This window comes from Leuciscus leuciscus, assembly GCF_965113295.1.
Source record: "Leuciscus leuciscus genome assembly, chromosome: 2".
Taxonomy (NCBI): domain Eukaryota; kingdom Metazoa; phylum Chordata; class Actinopteri; order Cypriniformes; family Leuciscidae; genus Leuciscus; species Leuciscus leuciscus.
The window spans coordinates 15,441,937-15,466,274 of NC_138726.1; the positions used below are offsets into that span (position 1 = coordinate 15,441,937).

A 24,338-nucleotide genomic window follows, 5' to 3' on the forward strand; every position below is an offset into this window, starting at 1 on the left:
CCGACGCCCTCGCCGCGATGTGGCGCGCGTCGAGACCACGGTAAAAACAGAAGTAGCACATCTACTTCGAGCCGAAGTGACGAAACTATTGAGCAAAGGGGCCATAGAGCCTCTCTCTCAAGTTCAGAGCGAAGGAGGGCTATACAGCAGATACTTCCTGGTACCGAAAAAAGACGGGGGTCTCAGACCCATACTAGATCTAAGGCAACTGAACAAAGTGCTTGTGAAGCGACAGTTCAGGATGCTCACGACCAGGCAAATCCTTGTGCAGATTCGCCAAGGAGATTGGTTTGTGTCAATAGATCTGAAAGACGCGTATTTTCAAATACAGATAGCGTCACGTCACAGGCGATATTTGAGATTCGCCTTCGAGGGCCAGGCATATCAGTACACAGTCCTGCCGTTCGGTTTGTCCCTGGCACCCCGTACATTTACGAAGTGCATGGATGCGGCGCTCGCACCCCTCAGAATGAGAGGCATGCGAGTGCTGAACTATTTGGACGATTGGCTGATTCTAGCGCAATCTCGCGCAGTGCTCATAGAACACACGACCATTTTACTCGATCACCTCGAGGATTTGGGTCTGAGTGTCAATTGGGCGAAGAGCTCCCTGTCACCCAGTCAGAAAATATATTTCCTGGGCACAGAACTGGACTCACTATCCATGATAGCGCGACTATCACAACAGCGCGCGGTAGACATTCGACGCACAGCGAACTCTTTTCGCTGCGGCGCGTCTGTCCCGCTCAAGAGATTTCAGAAGATGCTAGGTCTCGTGGCCTCAGCATCGTCAGTGCTCCAGCTGGGCCTGCTCCGCATGCGCCCGCTGCAGTTTTGGCTGAAAGCGCGAGTCCCACGCGAAGCGTGGGCACCCGGTTTGCTTCGCCTCAGGGTCAATCAGAAGTGCGTCACAGCTCTGAAACCCTGGAAAGCGAACGACTGGTACCAATCAGGTGTAAGCCTGGGGACTTCCTCGAGGGTGAAAGTGGTGTCCACGGACGCGTCCACCTCGGGATGGGGAGCGCTGCTCGAGGGCAGACCGTTCTTCGGCCAATGGTCAGAACGGGAGAAGCTCCTGCACATAAACTGCCTCGAAATGCTGGCAGTAGACAACGCGCTGACGTGTTTTTGTCCCCAAATAAAAGGTCACCACGTCTTGGTCCGTTCGGACAACATGTCTGTGGTGTCCTACATAAATCGCCAGGGCGGCATCAGATCCGAGAAACTGTACAGGCTGGCAGAACGCCTCCTGGTATGGGCTCAGTGCAACCTGCGCTCGCTCAGAGCAGCTCACGTGCCAGGGATCTTGAATATAGGACCGGACAGGCTGTCCAGGAACAATGTTCCGGCAGGCGAGTGGTCTCTACACCCACAGACAGTCCATCTGCTGTGGAAGAAATTTGGCAGAGCGGAAGTGGACCTGTTTGCGTCTCAAGAAAACGCTCACTGTCAAGAATTTTTCTCCAAGAGCAGGAGCGCGCTGGCCCATGTGTGGCCCCGCCGCCCGCTCTATGCTTTTCCCCCCGTCTCTCTCCTGCCTCAGGTGATAGAACGGATCAGGGAAGAAGGATGCTCAGTACTGCTGGTAGCACCGTTCTGGAAAAACCAACCTTGGTTCCCAGTCGTGATGCAGTTAGCAAGTACTGCCCCGTGGCCAGTACCAATGAGGAGAGATCTCCTCTCACAGGCCCGCGGCTCGATCTGGCATCCTCACCCGGAACTATGGTCCCTTCATGTCTGGGCCATCAACGGGTACATGTTGGACTCCCTAAAGGAGTATTAAACACGATCACGCAGGCTAGAGCTCCGTCTACAAGACGACTCTATTCTTCGAAATGGTCGGTGTTTTCGGGCTGGTGCACAGCCCGTGGTGTGTCACCCACAAACTGTGGTGTGACGGAGGTGCTTTCCTTCCTACAAGAACTGTTGGATGGGGGCAGGGCCCCCTCCACGCTCAAAGTTTATGTGGCGGCTATAGCAGCGTTCTCAGAAACAACGCTTGGTCAGTCAATAGGAAGGAACGATTTAGTCATCCGCTTCCTTAGAGGGGCTAAGAGACTGAATCCTCCCAGACCTCCCTCAGTCCCCGTATGGGACCTTTCTACGGTTCTGGAAGCCATGAAAGGTGCGCCATTTGAGCCTTTACAGTCAATCGATTTGAAACACCTGTCTTTCAAGACGGTGTTTTTGCTGGCTCTCGCTTCAGTGAAGCGCATAGGGGATCTGCACGCGCTCTCTGTGAGCGCGGCGTGCATGGAGTTTGGGCCCAATGACTCAAAAGTTATACTCAAACCTAAGCACAGTTATGTTCCAAAATCCCTCAACACACCGTTTAGGGCGCAGGTTATCTCCCTGTCAGCCCTACCGGTCCCTGATGAGGAAAGAGACGCGAGCCTCCTTTGCCCAGTCAGGGCATTACGAGCTTATGTGTCTCGCTCGTCTGTTTTCAGACAGACGGAGCAGCTCTTTGTTTCGTTTAGCGGACGTTCTAAGGGACTAGCCGCGTCGAAACAGAGCCTATCCAGATGGATAGTTGATGCTATAGCGCTGGCATACGCCTCCAAGGGCATGCAGTGCCCATTGGGTGTCAGAGCGCACTCCACGAGAGGCATGGCCTCTTCGTGGGCCTGGTCAAGTGGGATTGCCTTGCAAGATATTTGTATGGCGGCAGGCTGGGCCTCCCCGTCTACATTTATAAGGTTTTATAACCTAGAGGTTCCCGCCCTGCAGGCCAGGCTGCTGTCGGTCTAAATTTACCAGTATTATCTGACCTGATGCGATCAGCTCAGAATGCTGCGTCTGCTGAGCACAGCTCAATGTTCGACAGTATAAAGCTGGGCAAACTGTGTAAGACCCACATTTCCCCATCAGTTCAGGCCGTACCCCGCCCTGTCTGTATGATGAAATTCGCGTCCCATCGACGCTGCTATATGTGGAAGAGTGAGGCTGCACCCCTCCCTCTTCCCGGACTCCCTGTGAGTTCCCTGAGAGTTCCCTGAGTGATTGTGCACTATATGTACCCCGGGCTTTCGCCCTTGGGTCTTTGGTGTCAGATTCTCAGCATGCACGGCGTTTTACATTGGGTCCCCTAGCGTAAGATATCTTACGCAGTACGAGAGACCTCTCGTAAGAGAACGTACTCGGTTACTAACGTAACCTCGGTTCTCTCTAGAAGAGGGAACGAGTACTGCGTATCTTGCCGTGCATGCACACGCTCTGGTTGCTTCGATGATGAAAAACCAGATAATAGCTGCCTGCGAGCGATATTTATAGGCCTAGACCACGCCCATTTCGGCGGGACGTGACGCAGCGGGCGCGAAGTGCCCTGATTGGGTCTGACGTCACGCCAGGCCTCGCTCGATAGGCTGCTGCAGTTGCCGCAGAGCAGCCAATAGGCGCGCGAGCTGTCTCGCCTATGTCTGCATTGCTGCTGCAACGCGTTTTGCATTATTACAAAATTAAGGATAATTTTTGGCTTCAATATCTCGCGGAAAAGGATTTTCCCCTAGCGTAAGATATCTTACGCAGTACTCGTTCCCTCTTCTAGAGAGAACCGAGGTTACGTTAGTAACCGAGTACGTTTTTACAAAAGATTTTCTGCTAATAATATTGTTATCCATGTGGAGATGTCCCGGGACACCACACACACACACACACACACACACACACACACACACACACACACATACACACACACACACACACACACACAACACACACACACACAAACCCGACCCCTAAACCGACCCATCACACACATTTTCAAAAAAACTAATTCTGTGTGATTTAATTTAGGCCCACAGTGACACAAGTCCCCATGAGTGTGTGTGCATTCAGGTTTAAGTCCCCACCACGATAGAAAAACATGTACACACTCACACACTGCATAGATACTTCATTATTTAATCACACTGGCTTCACAGCAGGTTGTCAGATTAATTTAGCTGTTTTTTTTGTTGTATGTACCAGTATCACTCTGAAAAAAGTAAACTATGTTTAACAAGATTTCATCTTTAATATAAGATTTCATCTTTAGTTTGTCTGTATTTTTCATCGTTTTATTTAATTTAATTTTTTTATACTTTTAAGTTCCATTTATTTGGTGCTTTGTTCAATCTCAAACCATTATTTTTATTTTTATTTTTAAGATGTCTGCACAAGAGTTAACTGTAATCTCGGCAAACATTAAACTTTGCTGAAATTATGCGTCTCGCTTTGGTCTACCCTGGAAGTGTTCTGTTTGCTCTGCTAAACTATAATTACTAAAACTAAAACTGAAACTAAATAAAATAAAACCTAAATAGAAATGTGTTTGCAAAATAAAAACTAAACTAAAACTAACAAAACCATTAATGAAACTAACTAAAACTAAACTTAAATTTAAAGCAAAATTGAAAACGATATTAAAATAAAAACTAATTTAAAAAAGCAAAACTATAATAACCTTATCGTTTTCAGAGCACCTCATTAAATGGATACGTGCATGGCCTCTGCAGTGGAAAAGGATGTTTATTTTGCCAATGATTATCAATTTATAGAGACCAAACATAGTATAGGTTACCATTGATTCTATTGTAAAATACACAGCATCAACAAAATAATAGTATTAAAAGACATTACACAAGACAGTAAATCATTCACAAAATGTTCTGGGATGCATGCTTATTTATAGATCAGTTCGTCGATAAAATGAATGCAGGAAAGTCTGTTTTAATGTCTGTAGGACCTATGGCCGAGGTCCTGACCACATGACCACATTTTTCACAGCAATAAAGACATCTTATCTGATCGTCGCCCTGGCGACTGAAACCTTTCCTGCTCTCTTGTCTCTTTTGGGGGGATGTTTCATTCCTAAGAGTGGGCTTCGAAGCTTATTTGTTAAATGTAACAAATAGTTATGTGTCTGATTGTCTCAGTCGTTACATACTGTTACCTGTGCTTCTACTCATGTGATTTATCTCATTCGTTGCCCTTGTGGTCTTGCATATGTTGGTAAAACGTCCGGACCATTGTGTACTCGTATTAGCGAACATCACAGTAATATTAGGACCGGAGATATGTGTAGTCCTGTAGCGTCTCATTTTAGACAAGTAGGTCATAACGTCAGTGTTTTACAATATATCAGTATAGAGAAGGTAAAAATGCCCTCAAGAGGAGGAGATTATGAGAAGAAATTATTACAGAGGGAATGTTTTTGGATTTATACCTTAAATACTTTGTCACCATCAGGGTTGAATGAGGATTTTGATATTAAGCCTTTTTTATAGTGATTGAGCCATTTCTTTATCTGTTGTTGATTATTAGTTGAGCTGTTTGTATATGTATATATATATGAAGAGTTCAGATGCAAAAGCCTTTAAGTGCCATCTGAAATTTTCTTATTAAATCATCATTTTTATGAAGCTCGTATGTTTAAGTTCAGTAATTTCACTTAAATGGCAATGAAAATGACCTATTAATTGCCATTTAAGTGAAATTACTGAACTTAAATAAACGAGCTTGATAAAAAGGATAATTCTAGAAGAAAATTTCAGATGGCACTTAGAGGTTTTTGTATCTGAACTCTTCATAAATTGATTATTAATCTGAATTTTAAAAAGCAATTTTAACCAGAAAAATCTAAAATGTATTCCCAAAATCGTGCAGGCCTAGTTTCTCTTGATACCAGTATGTTCACTTTTTTTTCTTTTCTTTCAGGGACCAGATGCCACTGAGTCCTGCTGACTTCAACATTCACATGGGTCTCTGTATATGAACATGGTAAAGTGAAAATCAAACACCTTGGAAATTAAAGGAATGTACAATGTTTTTAGGAATGGCACAAAGGTCTCTGTCTTTGGATCATTGTTTTCAATGTGCTCTTTTGTCATTTGTTGTGTATCTTTGGATTATGTTGTGTTGTAGATAAATCCAAACAATCTAAAAGCCATTCTTTTTAAAATCTCCTCATTCTTTGTGCAAGGTTGCTCAGAATGACAGGGCCTGATCGCTCCTAATAGGGCCGTTAGGGGAGGGTCTTTGTCTTTCTCAGGTGTGAAAACCCATACATATTAATGAGATGATCACACCTCCCGCATAAAGCTTTCTCACACAAAACACGTCTTAGAAATTTTAAATCAATATATTGTCTTATCTGAATGAGCAGTCAGGGTGATTTTCACATAGTTTTGGAGCAAATATTCTAGGCTACGTGATACAATTTTCAAAAGTCTTGTGAAGAAATAATCAGTATGGGTTTCATGGCCTTATTTCAGTGACAATTTTTTTTTGTATTTTCACAAACCACGCATAAATGTCATTATCTCAAAACTACAAACTTTTACATACATGCTGCTGATATATTATTGTAGCAGAGTTTGTGCTAAATACAGTGTAATAAGACTTTAGCCATGACAATGTCACAAGTAACAGAAATAAGCACAAATGTCAGAGCATGTCAGAACACCTCCAGGGCCAGAAAAGAGCTCAGACCCCAGAGGGTTAAGGTAGGTTTTACGCTCCTCTATGCGCTTGCTGCGGAAGGTGCTGCATTTTCTGAGTGCGTGAGGCTTGTTATGCAAGGGGCATAGTCGGTCTGGATCTGTAGCTCCTTTTTCAACAGAGCCTGTAGGAGCTGCTTTAGCTTCAGACGCCAGTCTTCCTCACAGACACTGGTACTTTTTTGTTGTATCTTGTGGGTCTCTCTGTCTTGGTTGGACCTGAGTAGTGAATTTGAGATATCATAAAGCTAGGGTCATTTCTGGTTTTAGCTTCAGAATGAATAAACTGTGAAAAGAAGGTGAAAGGTGGATAGGGGACATGGTTGTATTCTTTGTACTTTGACCCTTGGGAAATCCACTTTTCTTGGAGACTAAATGGGAGCTTTTCTAATATGGGGTTCACTCCGCGTGACGTATCGAGATATGCTTGTCCAGGGAGGTATCCTCCTTCTTTTGCATATTCGAGTTCAAGCAAAATGTCTCCAAGCTCTCTTAATCTCACATTGTCTCTATTTGAGATTCTGGGGAATTCCTCGATCCTCTTCAGCAGTGAATGTTAAACTGCCTCTGGGGTTCCATAGGTCTCTTCTATTCTTTGCCAAAGGTTTAGATTAAGCTGTGGACCCCTTGTTAACCCTTTGATGCGTACGATCACACCGGTGTCATCAGTCTTGGCTGGTCCCTGGAGCGTACGATCACTCCGGTGTGATTAGAACATTCAGTGAGTCACGTGATCAACTACTAAATTCAAAATTTGAAATCTGCTTTTGCGCTTTGACTGGCACTGACCCAGAGACGGACATGCTCAGCGCTCGTCATTTATCACAACTGTCCAGTGTATTTTAATGTTTATTTTAGGTTTCATACACATTAAATTATATTACACAATAACAAAAATACTAGTAAAAACTAAATACAGTTTGTTATTGCACACTAATATCTATAACAGCAAGATAACCTTTTAACCATTATGTAATATTATTTTATTCGAGTCAAACACACATTGTGCAGATAACTCTAAAGCTTACTCTGTTCTGCTCCCAGTTTGACACCCACTTACTGTCATATAATTCAGGAGACATGTATGATCTTGCATGTTGTAAATCCAGCAGGCTCCGACTCCGACTCCATCAGTGTTGTAAACAAATAATGGCGGCGCCCATAGCCTGTGATAACTTACCAATCAACTAACATGATCTTTTTTTTTTCAAGTATTAAAGCCACACTAGCAGTTCCCTTACATATATTTAACGATGTAGTTAACAAGTTTGTAAATATTTTGTATAAAAAAATAAAAAAGATTTTAGCTTTCATACATTGCAAGTCTTTTTTTGTTGTTGTAGTGATGTAGAGCTGACGTCACCGTTACCTCACACTCGCGTTTGTTCTAATTTGAGACACTTTAAAACATAAAAAAGTCAAAATTTTTAACTTCTTCAGAGTAAATGACAGAAAATATGCGCGTTTCCATTACAGATTTGCACAACACTTTAGCGATTTATTCTAAAATATTGCGAAATGACGCATTCCATTAACCGATGTTATGTGACTAAAACGTATTTTTTTCCTCTCACGATAAGTAATTCCAAAAATCATGGCGACAGATGTTAGTAGGTTTGCGTAGCCTATATCCCAACCACTGCACTGGCTGTTATTATTAATTGAAGGAGACGTATGCGTGTTATCAAAGCATTAATGGTAAGGAAAGACCCTTATATATGTAGCGGATGGTGTTTCTGGGTGTTCCTCCCTCATATCTGCTTCGAGGTCTTGATTGTGGCATTTCTTTGAGGTTTAGAATCCAGTATTCCTGTAATTCTTTTGTCTTTTATGAATTTAATAAAGAACTCTGTCTCGTATTCTGTCCAAACATACCGCGTCATCTACGTCAGGTGACCTGTAAATGCACAAAAACTGTTTCCATTGCAATTTTGCTAAATATTTCTTTTTCGAATTCCCTGAAAAAAACCCTCATGCGAGCGTAAAAACCTTTTAGCGATAAATGGGAGTTTGGAAATGGGAGCGAAATCGACATGTTTCCATTGGGCATATTTTCAATTCGCAATTTCAATTTGCGCAATTTGAAGGGTAATGGAAACGCGGCTAATGTATATAAAAGAAGACAATTGAGAAATGAGGATATTGTGGAAATGTTTTTTTTTATTCTGATGAAATTTTTGACAGCGTGGCATAGAGTGACGCGATGAGGATCTTCCCACAAACCTGGAAGCTCTTGACAACATCGAAGGTGAAGAGAGAACACCAGTCCATGTTTTACCCATGTCAAATGAGGCAGACAAGGTAAACTCATCGTCATGGAAGGCAACCAACCTTTTTAATCATCCTGGCCCAGGCAATTTTGACAATCAGCTGTGTGGTGTGCAAAATCCCCCAGTGATGAGGTCAGTTGTTTTAATTTGTTAAAACACAGAAAATGTCATCGGAGAAATTGTGGAAGAAACAAATCGCTATGCCTCTGACTTGCAAGAAAGGGAAATTAAAGGAAAACTGGTTAAATGGGTTCCAACAAAAATCCCTGTAAAAATGTACACATTTTTAGTGTAAGTTCTCCTAATGGGGGTGATCAAAAAAATATCACTTTGTGATTACTGGAGCACATACCCCATGCTCTTGACACTATTTTTTGGGTCTTTGTTTTCACATGACCGCTTCCTTCTGCTCCTCTGCTGTCTTCATTTCGCAAACAACGCGACAGCAGTTTTCAACAACCCACTGAAAAAAAATCAGAAACATATTCATACTCTCATCTCCTCATTTCGTCGCATTTTTGTGCCATACAGGGATCTGTGTGTGGATGAGTCTCTGATGAAGTGGAAAGGTAGGCTGACATTTCGTCAGTTCATTCCATCTAAACGGCACAGATTTGGGGTCACATTTTTTTTGTTTTGTGTGATATGCTCACTGGTTATGTGCAGGACATGATCATTTACTACGGATCTACCAGTGACATCCAACATTAACAAGGACTTGGGATTTCTGGGTCTGTTGTGATGACACTTCTAGCACCTTACCTAAGATAGGGTCATGTTTTTTATGTGGACAACTGCTACAGTAGTCCCACACTTTCCAGCACCTTGTCACTTGGCACTGGAGCTTGTGGGACTGTGCGCGCAAACAGGAAAGGGATGCTAACATTCACCTGTAAGATGACAAAAGGTGAGGTGGAATTCAAAGAAAATGGATCACAGTTGGCAGTAAAAGGGCATGACAAGAGGGATGTCCATGTTCTTACCACAGTCCACCCAACTGGTATGGCAGCCACAGGGAAGCTTGATCACATCACTGGGCAACCAAAGATGAAGCCAGTCTGTGTGCTGGAGTATAAGAAAAAGACATGATGACTGGAATGCACCAGAAAGTCTACCAAAGGGTACAAGAAGATCTTCTTTCACCTACTTGACACTGTTTTACTCAACAGCCACATTGTCTACCGGCAAATTACTGGTGTGAAATGGATACCAATCATCTAATAATAAATATAAACAAGATAAAAAGTGATAAAATTTTCAACGAATGTAATCTAAAGTGTTAACAAATTTACAATTATAAACAGACCACACTGTCACATACTATTATATTCTCCTCACTCCCTATTGATGCGCTCTACTATAGCCCCTTTCACACAGAGATTCCGGAAAATACACGGATAAAGTGACCCGGGATTTGACCCGGGTTCGTTTGATTTTGGTTCATTCACACCGCCAGTGATTTTCCGGAATCAGAGAGTGCGTTCACACACAACCCTTAAAAATCCCGTAAAGACACGTGACATCGATGTGACTTTAATGTCTCAGAAGCGCTTATCTAAAACGCTTGAGCATTTTTTTTCTCTGATTCGATCATAAACTTGTGCATTACATACCGTTTCACAGCTGGCGAACGATCCCGGCTTCAGCGTCATCACTACGACACGGCATTATTACGGCTTTTGTTCACACAGCGCGCGTTCCGGGACTGAACACGGCAATGTTACTAGGTCCCCAACACGGCATCGATGCCGGCATCAATCCCGGGTCGTGTTTGCGTTCACACAGAAGGCGCTCTGGCAATTTGCCGGCAATTTCCCGGGTTCAAAGCGCTGTGTGAAAGGGGCTTATGAGTAGGAAAGGAAATCACCTCCCTGCAATTCAGGACGAACCTGATGAGAGGGCTGCTGGAGGAGTACAGCACATTGCGGTGTCCAACCAAAGGAGGGCGTCCTGCCTTAGACACTCCTCTGCGCCTTACAGCCAGGCATTTCTCATCTGAAGTCCGTCAGACCACTTCCCAGGGCAGCAAGACCTTTCAGCACTGCAAGGTCTTCCTCTCCAGCACACGCAAGAGCAAGCAGAGGCGCCTCACCAAGCACATGTGTGTGCCATGCAACACTCAAGCACACAAGGGACAGCGTCTAGCGCGGTCATTGGCTGTTCTGCAGCAACTGCACACACACGAGGCGAGGCGGCTCATGCGCGCGAACCAATCAGGCTGCTTCGCACCCATGCGTGTCAGAGCCCGCCGGAATGGGCGTGGCTTATAGCTATATAAGCCCCCATTTTCACCATAGAATCAGATTTAATCTCCTTCAGCAAGTTTACACTTCGCTGTCCTCTGGATTAAAGGGACACTTCACCCATTTGCATTAAGCTTTGTATCATTAGAAACCCAGTCATATTTTTGAATGGTCATGCATTCTTCCCTCATTTTCCCCTGAGATGGGAGAAAAACGTATTTCGGTGTTGCAGTTCCTGCATATAATGATGTCAAAATTGTAATTTTGCGTCATTCTAAACAGGGAGTCCCATATCTTAGTAGGGGGGTTGAGTAGCCTGACGACGTCATATTCAGATTCTAGTCAGAATGTGAGTCTGAAACTGCTCCATTGGGCTGTGATTATGGGGCGTGTTTCAACCGAACCAGGAAAGAAAATGCCTCTGCACTCAATTGGATAGACCTACAACCAATCAGAGCAACGGAGTAAGTGACGTATGTTTTTCATTCATGTTTCCGATCGACAAATGCTTTGATCGCGGTTCTCTGTTCCTCTTTTAAAATGAATGCGCTGTCGATATCTTCTATAAATAATCAATCCAATCAACTTGTCATCAAACAATTACCAGGTCTACCCTATCAGCATGAGAGGAAGCATATCGTCGCTGCCTGATGAAACTCACGTATGTCCAAAACGGTTACTTTTCAGGAAGTGAAAAAAACACCGTAATTTCAAAAGCAGTTGAACGTAGCGTTGTCATACTTGGTACGGCATCTTTAAATGTAAACATATTCTTGCCAGTGTAATGATATAATCCACATTTGACCAAAATCGAGTTTAAATGGACATACGTGCATATTTTACAGTAACGGTGGTCGATACGCGTTCTTCCGATCATTAATTAGAATGGCCAAGTTGCGTTTCATATTGACAGATGAATAGGCTACGCTCAGTTTATTAACACTAGAACTACCGGAATTCCAAAACTACTAGAACGACCATAGCGGTCATTTTGACCGTTCATACTTTGACGTTCATATGGCCGTACTGAACGTCATTTTCGTCATGTCATATCTACATTGGAACCTTCTTTTTAAGTTTTCCAATGAAGCTTTTAATACCTGTCATCATGTTATGACGCTATCCCCCTTAAAACAAGCACAAAATAAAGATTGCCCCGATCTCTATGTGAGGAAAATTTTGCGTACATTTTTTTTCACCACGTGAAAAGACATGCAAAAATGTTAGGAAACGTCAAAGCTTCATACCGTTTAGTAACCCTGTTTGTAAATAAGTTCAATAATCAATACAAAATCTAAAAATAAATGGATCTACAATGTTACGATAGGTAATAATAAAGACAAGGACACAAAATTTTAATTCAAATGTGAAAATGTATTTTCCAGCCTAATTGATAAATATTTTCTTTGTAAAATAAAAACAAATCTTATGATACAATAACTTATAACATATATACAATAACAAAAACACTATATACATTTTAATACATTAAAAACTTTCATGGACACGTATGCAGCACAATACAGTACTTACACACAAAAACAGGCTAAGAAAAAACATGAACATTAGCTAAACAAGTAAACAAACTGTTTTAGAACGATTTTCAGTGAACAAAAAATATTAACGAACAAAAGGTTAACACGTTTTCCTCCAAGTGGGCTCATCTGAACGGCGCAAACACCCCGCATCATTCACTGACACTTACGCACAGTCCACACAGGTAAACACCGCTTTTCGTGTGCAACTCCCACACACTACTTTGTGACATTTGGCACGTCTCCTTTGTTTTATTTTGTTTGCAGTTTCTCTTTACTTGGCACTGCCTTCTTCTCTCCATCTGCTGCTGCTCCTGCCCGGGTTCTGGCTCTCGCACCACCAGTTGTGTGGCTTTGGATTTAATGTGGTCGGAGCGAAGTTCGCTCGCCAGTCGCTTGATGAAGTCCCTCCTTGAAACTTGCTCATTGGTGCACTTCTTGTACAATATGTGCGCGTTGATTGCAGCCAGGTCGAGAATACTATAGAAAACAGCTACTGGCCATCTACGGGAGGGTGCTTTTACCGAGTATTTTCTAGCCATTTGATCTAGAACGTCTACTCCTACCTTGGTCTTGTTGTAGTATGTGACCGTCTCTGGCTTGCTTTTCGGGCCACTTGTGATGCCAACAGCAGTGTGGACAGTGCTGAGCATGCAGACATTCCTGTTCTTTTTGCACTGATACACGGTCAGTGTTGCATCGCCACTTTTCAGCACCACTGTGCTGAACAGCGGCATTTGCACCTTTACGCACGGGGGGAGCTCTCGTCTGCTTTTGCTTACCGTGCCAACCAAGCTAGTTTTCTTGGCCTGAAGTGCCTTGGCCAGTACAAATGAAGTAAAAATATTGTCGGTGGTGATGTTTCTTCCCTTCCCCAGGTATGGGTCGACCATTTTCAGCACCACACTGTCTCCAAGTCGTTGACCTGGCCTCCTCGTCACGTCTTTGCCCAGATAAGGCGCACCGTTTACCATATATTTGGTGTCGACATCCGCAGCAAGCCAGAATTTGATTCCGAATTTGTCCGGTTTGTTTGCAATATATTGGATGAAGCTGCACCTTGACTTAGTAGGGAATAACTGCTCATCCACAGTGATATCGGCACCAGGCTTGTAGCAAGCGATGCAGTTTTGGACAAATCTGTCCCAAACATCACTCATAAGGGCAAACTTGTTATCTCGTAGGCGTGTGCGTCGGGTTTCCCTTCTGTCGAAACGCAGGAATCGCATTATTTCCTGAAACCTGTTTCGGGACATGGTCTCCTTGAAAAAAGCGCATCCCCACTCGGCTGACCAAAAGCTCGCCAAATCCATCCCTTTTCCACCTTGCGCGCCTCGAATGTAAATTAAACCAATGAAGGCTTTTAGCTCTTCAACTGTTATGTCCCATATTTCGTCCTCCTTGACTCGGTGGGCCTCAGCCACGGTGCAGTCCCTTATGTGTTTCAGCATGCCATCATCCACCAAACACAAAAAGGCTGTAAGGGCATCTTCAATATTGCGCTTGGCGTGCGCTGTCGGGCCTGCCGCTTCAGTTATTACATTTTGGCATTGTCGCCTTCCTCTGTCTTCACCCAGCTCTATATAGGTCCACACGGTGCCGTCTTTCGCCGTTTCACGCCTTTCGGCTGTATGTGGGTTTATTAGGCCAGCTTCCTCATCTCGTGGTGGACTGTGTTGTCTTGACACAGCAGGCATATCTGATGGATCAGAATTTTGCACTATTGCCAAAAGAAAAGAAAAAAAGAACAGAACAGACTAATTACTTTTTTAGTTCATGAAATCGTAATCTTGTTAGGACTAATTAGCCCATATGATTTCTACTAGCCTGACAATATAGTATAATACTAGCAATAGAATAATAATAATGAAAAGGTGTGTGCATTCATTCACAATTTTACCTCAGGGTGCCTGAGGTAAAAATGTGAATGAATGGATCGGTCGTCAGGAAAGGTAACAGCGGTGGGTGTGTGAGAGGAAAAATAATAGGACAACCATTTTCGATAGCAGATCTGATCGGTATAGCCTACCTTAGATAGTTAGAGACGGATAACTATACTTTGAAGTAACGTATTATTGATAATATGGCTTGTCTGCCTTACAAAGTATAAAAATATAGCTAGAGAAGAAGAGAAACATACCTGGAATATTATCCGATGGAACAAGGTCAGTTCCAGGATCGGAGATGTCCAGCCGGCTCTTTTTTCGACAGGGAATTAATTCATTATCTGAATCACTCTCAGAGCTGAATGAACTGTCCAGGGACCAAGAGACATTGCTGTCCTGATCCGAACCTGCTCCTCCATCAGACTCCTCATCGTCAAGCCTCCTAAGCATGGCTAAAACCTCTGTGGCTGTCATTGTTCTTTTTGATGACATTTTCGTTAGCTCAAATGTATAACTTATAGTGTTGGAATAGCTTTAACAAAAACGGACAGATCGTTGCTATGCTACGGGTACCAATAGGCGGGAAATGTAGCGGATTTATGTATCAATAATGCGTGCGGTCAAAATGACCGCTATGGCCATTCTAGGTTGAAATAGTCAGAACTGTTTTTTGTTTTGTGATTTTAATAAAATAACAGTGTCATAATAAAATATACACATATTTAGGAAAAGTCAGAGTCCTACAGCCAAATTGATTTTATTTTAACAAAGTTATTACACTGTAAAATTTAAAAACGGTCAAAATGACCGTCTTGGGAGTTCTAGTGTCAAATAGCCTACGTCTCAGTTTATTAAATACGCTCAGTTTATTAAATAGCTTACGTCTCAGTTTATTAAATAGCCTACGCTCAGTTTATGAAATGTCTCTTGCAAACTATGAAGGGACAATGAATCAATGCACTGACACACTAGCGGCGCCAGGATTTTGATTGTAGGTGGGCCTCCAGAAAACTGGATGGGCCAGTTAAAATAAGCAAAAAAACAAACAAAAAAAAACGGGTTCCCCTTCATCTCCATTTCACAACTTTTCTGCGGCACAGAGGACAGCGACTCAGTAGCCTACCTGAATTTAATGCGTAATTAGCATAGGTTAAAAAAAAATTAAACAGGAATTTTTTGTTGCTTTTTTAATACAATTACAATTTAATTTAATTTATTGTTTAATCAAATTATAGGCCTATTATTTTTAGTTTATTAACAGCAACAACAGCTGTAAAGATGAAGTTGACGATCGCCATCTCCGTAGTAGTGAACGCGCCTATAGAGAGAAATGCACATCATGGATTACATAATCAGAGAGTAGCCTATTTCTTTTTGTTTTAAATAGTTAAAAAGACATTTCAAGCTTTCTTAAGATATATTTCATGCCTGTGAGGCATAATTATGCTGAGTTTCGTTAAGTTAGGATGAGATGCACTCCAGTTAACGTGCAATGCGAGTGACTGCGCGGGCGCCTCCATGATTATGTTATCTGCTATATTTGCTTAATCCAGGCAATTGGTTGATAAAAAAATGATAAAAATTAAGATACAATTTATACAAAACGAAATTCACTTAAAAAAAGGTTTTCTACAAAACAAAACTTAATTAAGTGGTCAAAATCATGTCTGACCCGCTCCATGTCTCTCGATATTGCGTATCCTATCTAGGGGTGACCCCGAATAGTCGAAAGATTCGATGCTTCGATAGGAGGAGCCTGATTCGACTACCGATCTCACGGTCGAATCTTCGCAGAGGTGTTATGAAACGAGGATCATGCCACTTTGGCTATATGGCGGCGCTCAATGTCTGATTTCACATAGAACTAGCTTTTATGTCAATACGTTAATATTCAGCCTATTATGATAATGCTGTAGGCCTATATAAAAATGTGCAAAGAAAGGAGCTAATAAATATTTTTTAACGTGCGTGAATAAATCCAAACACCCTGTGACAGATTTAAGTTTCCCTTTCAATCCGTGACCGACAGAGGAGCGTCTTCGCGGCAAGGATTTAAATCTTTAACAATGTCTGGGATAAGAAAATCTAAAGTGTGGATGTACACCATCAGAAAGGATATTCTCCAAGGCTGGATTTAGCATCAGGAAAATCTGAAAGTGATCGCACTTCTGCCGGCCAACGTTAACATGTTTCACGCATAGACTGGGTTTTCGCGTTAGAATGTATTTTATCCGCGCGCACAATTTGAAAAGACTCCAACGGACAGACAGAGTGAAAGACTTTAAGGATTTGTTCTCTCGATCAGGTACAAGTGATTTCAAAACTTTTCAGCCGGTTCTAATTTTATTTTTGGATGCTGTGAACATTTTTAGCTAAAAAGACTGCCTCTCCAGTTTAGCATTTATTGTTGTTTCTGCAGTTAAAAAGACAAAGTTGAAAATTCTATCTACTATCGTTATTTTAATAATTTCTTTATTTTTATTTTATTTATTAATCTGTCAGGGTTATCTAATCTAACTATTTGTGGCTTGTGTTTTGAATATATGTTCCCCTGCACTTTAGGCATTTTGCACACATTTGCTCCTCATCCTGTGACTTGATTCTGATTTATTTCGTTTTGCATTTTTATTTATTAGAAAGGTATATTCTGTTCTAATTTAATTTAGTAAATTAATTGTTTATTTTTTCGGTGCATCGATGTTGTGCTGTAGGCTGGCCTGCTCGCACAGGTAATTTAGCCGATTTAATTTGATTTGCATGTGAAATGCAAATCTGCAGTGTGGCCTTTCTGGAGTTATTTATGTTATTTCTTAGTTTTATTGATCACAAATGTTTTTATACATTTTCTTCTATATCTTTGTGTGATTTTCTGTACATCGCGGCTTTGAAACGTTAAAGCCCCACCCCCATACACATGATTCGACTATTAGTCGACTATAGGCAAGACATGACGATTCTGATTCGACTATGAAAATCCATAGTCGGGGACAGCCCTAATCCTATCTTACTCGTGCGGTTCACTTTTCATAATCAACATAGATGCAAAAAATAACATTATAATATTTTATCAAATATGAAACTAAATGAGCTTATTTAATGGCTACAACACGTATAGTAGGCCTACAGACTCTCTATTTGTACAAATTGCTGCACATTCATTTAATTCTGAATTTTGCACACATAAGTTGAAAGGCATTTGTTTGTGCATGCATGTAAAACATATCTGCAACATTTATCAAGTTCACTGATAATTATGCGTGCATTTATTAATTATTATCTTAATGAATAATGTAACAAGGACGAAGCATGTAAACTGCGTTGTTTGTTTAGAATGGAATGGAACGCAAATAGATCCGAATGAAGAAACGTACAAAACCACAGTAGAAAATGGTAGCGCCGTGGCTGCACTGCATGGCAATGCTAGACAGATACTTTGTTTGCACTGTTCAGTACTACCGTAATTTTGTCACTCCTCTCCACTCCTAGACGTACGTCTGGCGTCAGGGGGTAAACGTTTACCTCGATAAAGTTAGGCCTACTGTAAAGGAAAGTCATTGTCTCACCAGGCTATGTTTATCTGAAAAATAGTGTTATTCGGCTATCCAATGCTGAGCTTCCAGAGCGCTTAAGATGAAACTTCACGAGACCGGCGAGATGCCTCCACAGGGTGGGAGATACGCGGCGTGATTCACAGCTTTGACACCAAATGGATATACGTGAAAATCAGATGACATGATTTCACAACTTTTCATTGGTCATTTAGATATGTGAAGCTTACTGTATACGGAAATGAACCTGGACATTCTATCCGTCGAAAAATCTCAAAATCGGCAAAATGGACATACGCGGTTTTCATCGGACAGCGACGATATATTTATTCACTCTGTCAACTCACCTAACATTCCTTGACAGTTTTCAGCATCCCTCCACTCACTCTTGGCTTGTTCTTCCACAGCTAGGAATACGGGGGGGAGTACTTTGGGTTCGGGCCGAATACCGAGCCCTCAGCCCTCTCCTCGGACAGCACGCCAAATATGCATTTATTCTATCTGACTTATTTGTAAGTGTGAACTCGTGAAATCTCAATTCTCCAGCTGCAGTCATCTTTGTTGTAAACGAATTCAACCCAAGCGCTCTTTGGTGACGTGGATGATTATGTTAGTGTTGATCATCTGTCCATCATCGTATAAAGCCCGCCCTGACAATTTGATTGGTCCAAACAGCTTTTGTTCGGGCATAATAACTCCACAACGGATCAAGTCCAGACTGAACTTCCCAACCTAAAAAGTTTGTGGACGAGGCTAAGTTCGACTGGCATCCAGGCTAGGGGTTATAGCTATGCGGGCCAGGGCCTGGGAAGCCATCCCGGGATATCAGAATGGGTGTTGAACATAATAAAACGAGGCTACTCGCTACAGTTTGCTCGCAGACCCCCGTGCTTTCTAGCCATGGTCGAGACAACAGTGAGAAGTGTCATGGCTCATGTCCTTCGCACCGAAGTGTAAAAACTGTTAGCAAAAGGGGCTGTGGAACCAGTCCCGTTATCACTGAGCGAGTCGGTCTTTTACATTCACTACTTCCTCGTTCCAAAGAAGGATGGAGGTCTCAGGCTCATCCTAGATCTCAGTTGATAACGCGCCCGTTCAGGATACTGATAACCAAAGAAATCCTCGCGCAGATTCGCCCAGGGGATTGTTTTTTTCTTAGTGGATCTGAAAGATGCTTACTTTTACATTCAGATAACGCTCCATCACATATCAGTACACGGTCCTATCGTTCGGACTATCTCTAGCACCCGCACATTTACGAAGTGCATGGATGCAGGTCTCACTCCCCTGAGACAACGGGGAGTGCGAGTGTTGAACTACCTCGACGATTGGCTGGTAATAGCCCAATCGGAGGCACAGTTAATAATTCACAGATCTTGGGTCCTCAGCCATCTAGAATGCCTAGGTCTCAGGATCAATGCTTCCAAAAGCACACTGTCTCCCAGCCAGAGCAGTTCTTTCCTGGGAACAGTCATAAACTCTATACAAATGAGAGCGCAGCTTATGTCAGAGCGCGCGCTCACCATTTAACGCCTAGCGGCATCGTTCAGAGCGGGCGCTTGCGCGCCTCTCAAGAAATTTCAGAAGATGTTAGGTCTCATGGCCTCAGCATCATCAGTACTCCAGCTGGGTCTACTGTACATGCGTCCTCTTCAGCGCTGGTTAAAACCCCATATACCGGCTCACATGTGGCGATCTGGCCATTTACGCATCAAAGTGAACCATGGCTGTATCAGACCTGATTCTATGGCAAAAATGGGGGCTTATATAGCTATAAGTCACGCCCATTCCGGCGGGCTCTGACGCGCATATCTGATTGGTTCGCGCGCATGAGCCGACTCGCCATAGGTGCGTGCAGTGCGCGCTAGATGCTCAGCTAGCTGTCTATTGTGCAGCTGCACTGCGTTTTAAAAATTTGGCTTCAATATTCTCGAGAAAATACGTTTTTCCCATAGCGTAAGCTACTTACGCAATACTCGTTCCCTTCTCTCATACCCCTTTTCCACCAAAAAAGAACTGGTTCGGAACTGGTGCTGGTTCAAAGTTGGTTCAACTTGCGAACCTTCTTAGAACCTGTTTGTTTTTCCACTGACTAGAGAGCCCAGCGAACGGCGTCATCACTGTGTACGTTGCCATAGGCTACGTCTTAAGGGGGTGTACACCACCTGAAAATCCAATAACATCAGCAATTTTCTGATTTCTGTAAATGAATATAAAACTTGCAGCACAGGGTGAAGTCAGTATACATTAACTACGATATGAGACACATGCAAATTTAATATAAAACTTTGTAACGTCGGTTAAATGGCGCTCTGTTGCGCGGCAGGATTTTGAACACGGTCCTGAGCCGTTGCTGGGCGCCGCGGACAGACGCCGAAAGGCACCGCCGGTGTGTGTATACTTCTAGAGAATAATGCGTTCGAATTTAAAAGGCGCGTCGCTGAGCTGAGCTGCGCGTCCGGTGTGCGACCCCCTTTAGCTTTCCTAGAAACACTTGCGCCAAATTCAAACATAACAATTACAATGGCGGAATACATCGTCTTTCTGCAAATGTTTCTCCTTGCTTTGCGATCCTATATTGGGGTCAGAAGAAGACGTTTAGAACACATTTGTGCTGTTCGGACGGAGGTTACGTTCGAGAAGAAGTTCGACAATAACCCCGCCTCCAGCATGACGTGGTTAAAGAACGGTTCTAGTCCAGCAAAGAGTTAGTGCCGCTTTGGAACCAATTTTCCTGGCCGAGAACCGGTTCTTTGGCTGTCGAAACACAAAGAACTGGTTCGCGAGTAGGCACCGGCTCCGAACCGGCACCAGCACTGCCTTGGTGGAAAAGGGGTATCAGGGAACTGAGGTTACGTTAGTAACCGAGACGGTTCCCTTTCTAAGTGGAATGAAATGCTGTGTCTTGGTTTTGACACTATGGGGAACAGTATCAGCATGAATGGTGTCTGAAGCATGTGTAAACAGGCCACATTTATTGGCAGATGGCAGTCCATGTCTTCACATGCAGAGTGCCCGTGTACATAACAGGCCGTCGTCAGCTCTTTTGTCTTTAGGAGCCGATTGTTTGTAGTGTGTGGGAGACAAAACTATAGCAAGCAGCAAGAGTTTCAGGAAGATGCACTTCCTCGTTTCACACCTGAGGACACTCATGAGCTCTCTGTTGTCTGCTTGGGAGCAGAGCACGCAAGTTCAGCTCTCAAGGGGGCAAGGTGTGCATATTGTGACCTTGAGGTTGACGCGGTCTTGACTCCGGCCTAGTTCTGCAGAGTCACTTAGTGCTATGCCCACTTTGTTTGTGCATATTCACAGCTTAGTGAAACAGGCATTTATTCAGCATGGTGAAGTGGGTATTGAGTTCCCCATAGCGTCAACACCAAGACACAGTGTTGAAGTTCCACTTCGAAAGGTACCATATCAGGCTTGCTTCATGCTTGCCTGCATATCTTCTTCAGACAAAAGAGTTGATGACATGTAAATCAGGCACCCTTTAATATGCAGTGTAATTAAGTGAGTAATATTAATTAACTACATTTATAATTACTATAGGGTTATAATGGGGTTTGGGTTTTATGGTTAGTTGCATGAAATTGTTTGTAATTGTAATTGTAAATGTAATTTTGTTTTCCCCCAAAAAATACCAAAAAAAATATAAGAATAAGAATAGGCTTAAAGCAAAAAATATGTACCAAAAGAGTAAGAAATATACATTTAAATTAAAAAGGAAATCAAATTTATTTTTTGTTCAATTGGGTCTAAAGTATTTTGAAAACTTTCATGAAAATATATTATTTTGTGCTCCACAATAGAAAGAAAGTCATACAGGTTTGACATAAGGGTCAGTAAATGATGAGAAATTATGGGATGAACTATCCTTTTAACATGTTCAAGACCTGAGATGTATAGGATTTTATTTTTGATGTATACAAAGGATCAGGAGATAAACTCTTTGAATGTCCATGATTGTGCTCATCCTCCTAAAGGACCAATGCTGTGTCACCTGCAAGTTTGACCAAGTATCTTCTCGGAAAGGAACTTGTCCAGCTGTTAGTGTTCAAAATAAACTACATTTTGAGAGGAGATTACATTATTAATCATTTGATCTGAACAGCCCACCCATACTTGCGGAGCTTAATAAGTTCAACAACCATTAAATATGAGGCTGGATGGTATTAAAAGCTGAGGAAAAATCAACGAATAAAGTCATAGCATGTGTTTCAGAGACAAAATAGTTCTGCCCTTGCTAGACTGGGCAAATTGATAGTTGTCCAATAAATTGCTGAAATGATGTACCTTTATGTGCCTTTCACAGCACTTCACTTCACAAAAGTCCGTATTCACAAAACACAAGCTCCTAATTTGCCGATTTAGGAGAAACTCTTAAAAATAATGGGCTAATGGGACTCCTAAATGTTTTGTTCTAATAGTATTTTACAAAACATTTTAGAACTAAAGCCAGCTCCTAAATCCTTGAAAAGTCCAAAGACCAAAAAGACCAAATCACAAAAAATCCAATCCACCTCAGCAATCCACCCAAAGTCCTATCATAATAAAAAGTCAAAAATGCCATAAATATTTAATAAATAAAAAAGAAAATAATTTTTGATTTCCTGTGGCAGTTGTTTCACAAGTTCACACTTAAAAATGATCGAATAGAGTAATAGAGTAAAATAAGCTTATTTTCCTACGCTGTTCAAGGGGATCAAGGGCTCCGAGCTCGGAATTTAGCCCAAACCCAGAGCTGCCCTGGGCATAAGAACCAGCCGAGAGTGTGGAGTCGGGGTGGCGGAGGTGAGTATGCTGTGTATACTGTATGCATCCTCTCGAGATTATTAGACAGTGCTCCTCCTGAACTTCGTTTATAAAACATAATTTGTCTCTCGAATTCTGCATTCTCTTCGAGATGCAGACATGTAAGAGGCTGACAATTAGCTGAACATACTTGTTTAATAAGTGACATTTCGCCTACTTTTTTAAATCTTTGTTCGAATATGGCAACATTTTTATTTTAAAATCTTTGAATATGGAAACATTTTTTTTTTTTAAATAAATTGTATTTGAACATGGCAACGTGATACCTCGTTCTACAATTTCTATGATTAAATCACTGACAGAGACCCCACCCCTATAGCAAATCACTGTGGGCATATTTATGTTGACATCATCCATAGCAACGAGTAGCTTACTCACTAATCTGGAGAGAAGATCTCAAAGAAAGAGCATAGGACACCGCCTTGCCCAAACTTCTCTCCTTGCTTATGCATCCCCCTCTCCCTACTCTAAGAATGCCGTTATACCACATATGATGTATCTTGTGAATCTATTTTTTTTTCCCTTTCATATTTGGTATCATTTTAAATATCTCAGTGTGATTGGTAAAATGGTCTCAATTTCACTGCAGTCAGTGATATTACAAGAAAGACTGAAAAATTTGCAGAATTCTGTTCTCCTTTTTGCGTGGTGTCTTTTCAAGGTTTCTGATAATCCTCTCCTCTCACCTAAAACCAGGTGTTTGTGTAGTAAATATTTACAACCCTTTTGTTCTAGTCTGGGTATTTAAGGGAAAGTGGCAGAGCAGCCGTTTGGGAAATTCTGTAGCCAAAAGAACCCCATGCAGTGCTGTGTTAGTGTCTTAAAAACACTCACACACCACTGTCTGTCCTGCTGTCAGGTATGCATTTCTTAATCTTAAATTCATTCTTTGAGCAATATATGTTATTTATTCATTATATCTGAATTTGCTTCAAATTGTTTACTTCTGTAATTGGCATGATACATTTTACCTAACAAATGTTATATTTGATTGATTCTGTATTATTCTGAAATAATTGTCTAGTAGATTAAAGTGAAGTCTGGTGTTACAGCAGATCTTTGCTAAGGATAGATCATACCGAAGTCCCAATAAATGGATCATGGAGCACATCTTCTGGGGCCTTCCGACTGACTTCACAAGTTGCAGTTTCGTGACTATAAAAATTACACTTTTTGTTATGAGCAAGCAGGGTGCAGCCACTTAAAGGTAAATAGTTCACCCTGTATCCTCTGATTTAAGTCAGAACTTACGAGTTTGTGTATGTGAGTGCAAAACCCGGCCCGAGTGTGACTCTAAGCGATACCGGGTCCCTAATGAATGAAAATGTGAAAGTATGGAATACCCAGAATAATCAAAGATCTAAATTAATAGTTATGATTAGTTCCTAATGGGAAACACGATCTAAATTTAATTATCATTTGAAATTGGAGTCAGATTAAGCGCGGAGCTTAAGTAAAATTGAAACAATATTCTAATAAATTAAGTGAACTTCAAAGAATTGCTGAAAAGTCCTACAAGCATACCTTCGCCCACGATGTCGGATTCCGTCGTTGGGCCGACAGGT

The 24,338-nt window shown here is 42.1% G+C and overlaps 1 protein-coding gene across 1 annotated transcript; it reads left to right on the plus strand.

Annotated features, from left to right (window-relative positions):
• Positions 1–681: 681 nt before the first annotated feature.
• Positions 682–3,007, plus strand: LOC309485744 (uncharacterized protein). Its single transcript, XM_082152746.1, has 2 exons — positions 682–1,888; positions 1,941–3,007. The coding sequence occupies exon 1, from the start codon at positions 764–766 to the stop codon at positions 1,781–1,783; it is 1,020 nt and encodes a 339-aa protein (XP_082008872.1). The 5' UTR covers positions 682–763; the 3' UTR covers positions 1,784–1,888; positions 1,941–3,007.
• The last annotated feature ends 21,331 nt before the right edge of the window (positions 3,008–24,338 follow it).